General features: G+C 75.1%; 1 protein-coding gene across 1 annotated transcript in view; it reads left to right on the top strand.

Annotated features, from left to right (window-relative positions):
- Positions 1 to 2,681, top strand: part of AURANDRAFT_62439 (hypothetical protein) — a gene marked incomplete at both ends in the record, with an annotated part of 8,292 nt that overhangs the window by 576 nt on the left and 5,035 nt on the right. Inside the window, 2 exons of the mRNA XM_009037097.1 lie at positions 27 to 1,054; positions 1,585 to 2,677. Coding sequence (XP_009035345.1) covers positions 27 to 1,054; positions 1,585 to 2,677 — 2,121 coding nt within the window. The remainder of the gene's footprint in view (positions 1 to 26; positions 1,055 to 1,584; positions 2,678 to 2,681) is intronic.

Genomic DNA, 2,681 nt, shown 5'->3' with positions numbered 1-2,681 from the left:
CCTGGTGCGACCAGACCTGCATGGAGGAGGGCTACGACTGCGACGGCGACGAGTCCTGCGACTACAACTGCCCGACGTGTACCGGCTGCGAGGCGTGCGCCGCGGGCGAGTATAGCGGAGCGGGGGCGACGTACTGTTTCTACTGCCCCGCGGGCTCGATCTCGTCAGCGGGCTCGAACTGCTACGACTGCCCCGCGGGCTACTACTCGCCGGTGGACGGCAGCGCGTCGTGCTCCGCGTGCGGCGCCGGCACGTACAACAACGGCGCGGGCTACGCCTACTGCAGCAACTGCCCCGCGGGCTCCTACTCTTCCGCGGCCGCGACGATCTGCGCCGCCTGCCCCTTCGGCACCTACCAGGACTCCGCCGGGCAGGCGTCCTGCCTCTCCTGCGCCGCGGGCAAATACTCCGCGGCGTTCGGGGCGTTCTTCTGCTCGACGTGCGCCGCCGGGGCCTACTCCGCCGCGGGCGCGGCCTCCTGCACGGCGTGCCCGGCGGGCACCTACTCGTCCTTGAGCTCCGCGACGTGCGCGGACTGCCCGGCGGGCTCGTACGGGTCGACTACGGGCGCGGCGTCGTGCGACCCGTGCGCCGTCGGCACGTACGCCGCCGCCGCGGGCGCGACGTCGTGCGTCGCGTGCCCCGCGGGGTCCTACGCGGACGCCGCCGGCGCGTCGGAGTGCGCGCTCTGCCCCGCGGGCACGTACTCGTCCACCGCCGCGTCGACGTGCGCCAACTGCCCCGCCGGCACGTACTCGGAGACCGCCGGACTCACGGCCGGCGACGACTGCGCGCTCTGCCCCGCGGGGCGAGCCGCGAGCACCGAGGGCCGGACGTCGTGCGAGGACTGCCTGCCGAGCACGTACTCGCACGCCGGCGCGTCGGAATGCGCGGACTGCCCCGCGGGCACCTACAGCGAGAACTTCGGCAGCGGCGAGTGCGAGACGAAGATGCCGACGCCGGAGCCGACGGAGCCGCCGACGCCCGCTCCCACGCCGTCGCCGTCGCCCTGGCCGACGCCCGTCCCGGGGGACCCCAGCGGGATCCCGTTCGCGTGTGCCCGCGTTGCTTTGTTTTCTTTTTGAGTGATCGTGATTTCATCTCCCCGCGCAGCCCTTGCCGACGCCCTACCCGACGACGTCGAATCCGTCGTTCGCGCCGTCGTCGTCGCCGTCGTCGTCGCCGAGCGCGACGCCCTCCGCCGCGCCGTCGTCGTCTCCGAGCGCGACGCCCTCTGCGTCACCGTCGTCGTCTCCGAGCTCGTCGCCGTCGGCTTCTCCGAGCTCGGCGCCCTCCGGCGCGCCGTCGTCATCTCCGAGCGCGAATCCGTCCGCGTCGCCGTCGTCTTCTCCGTCCGCGTCTCCGTCGTCCTCTCCGAGCGCGACGCCGAGCGCGTCTCCGTCAACGTTCCCCACGTCCACGCCGACGTCGCGCCCAACCGTCGAGCCCGGCGAACCCACGGCGGCCCCGATGCCGCGGCCGACGCCCGCGCCGTCGTCGACGCCAGCGTCCTGCGGCCGGGACGATTTTCGAGAGATTTTGACCGTGAAAACGAAGGGAAATCGTCACCCACACCTCTGGCAGGTCGACGCCGACCGCGGCGCCCTCAATGGCCCCGACGGAGACGAACTACTTCGGCTGCGACGAGGCGACGTGGACGCCGCACTCCGACGCGGTGTCCTTCGGAAACTGCGTCGTCTTCGCGGCGTCCGCGGCGGGCGCGAATCTCGCCGCGGGCGTCACGTCCGCGGGCGTCGTCTTCGACGTCGGCACGAAGGGGCGCCTCGACATCGGCGCCACGCACGAGGGGGACGCCCTGAGCGGCGAGGAGATGCTGGCCGCGACGCTCTTCGGCGGCCTCGTCGTCTTCTGGAGCCGCGCGGCGGCGGCCGCGTCCGGCGCCGCGGACCACGTGTCCGTGTCCTTCGTGCACACGGGCTGGGGCCTCGACCCGGCGTCCTGGGCGGGCTACGACACCGTGGCGTCCCTCGACGCGCCGGGCTGGACGGCGGGCGTCCCCTGCGAAATGCGCCTCGCCTGGGACCCGGCCGCCGGCGAGCTCGAGCTCGAGTTCGACGTCGACGGCACGGCCAGCGCGCACGTCCTGCCGCTGGACCCGGCCTGGGGCTTCGGCGGCGTGAGCTTCGGCACCGCGGGCCTCGGCGGCGTCACGACCTTCGCGCCCGTCGCCTACGCCGGGGCCCTACCGCGGCCGACGGCGTCCCCGACGTCGACGTTCGCGCCGACGACCGCGAGCCCGACGACGTCCGTCCCGACGGACGCGCCGACCCTGCGCCCGACGACGCCCGGGCCCACGCCGCGCCCCACGCCCTGGCCGACGCCCGTGCCCGGGAACCCGACGGCGCCGCCGTCGACGGCCGCGCCGTCGCGCGCGCCGACGCCGACGCCGTGCGACGCCGTCCGCGCGGCGGGCCTCCTCGAGCCCGAGCCGGCGCTGGCGTCGGCGACCTTCTCCGCGACGGGCGCGGAGGTCGACGTGGTCTTCGACGCGCCGACGGACCGGGCCGGCGCCGCGACGGGCGCGCCGTTCCCCTGCGGCGACGTCCTCGACTTCGCGGGCGCGGCGGACGCGGCCTGCTACTGGACCGGCGACGCGTCCGTGTGCGCCGACGTCACGGCGGCCCTGGACCTCGTCGCCGGGTCGCCCGTGGCCCTCGTCG

This window comes from Aureococcus anophagefferens (genome assembly GCF_000186865.1).
Source record: "Aureococcus anophagefferens unplaced genomic scaffold AURANscaffold_5, whole genome shotgun sequence".
Classification (NCBI taxonomy): Eukaryota; class Pelagophyceae; order Pelagomonadales; family Pelagomonadaceae; genus Aureococcus; species Aureococcus anophagefferens.
The sequence above is the reverse complement of the archived record's forward strand: the minus strand, read 5'-3'. Positions and strand labels throughout refer to the sequence as shown.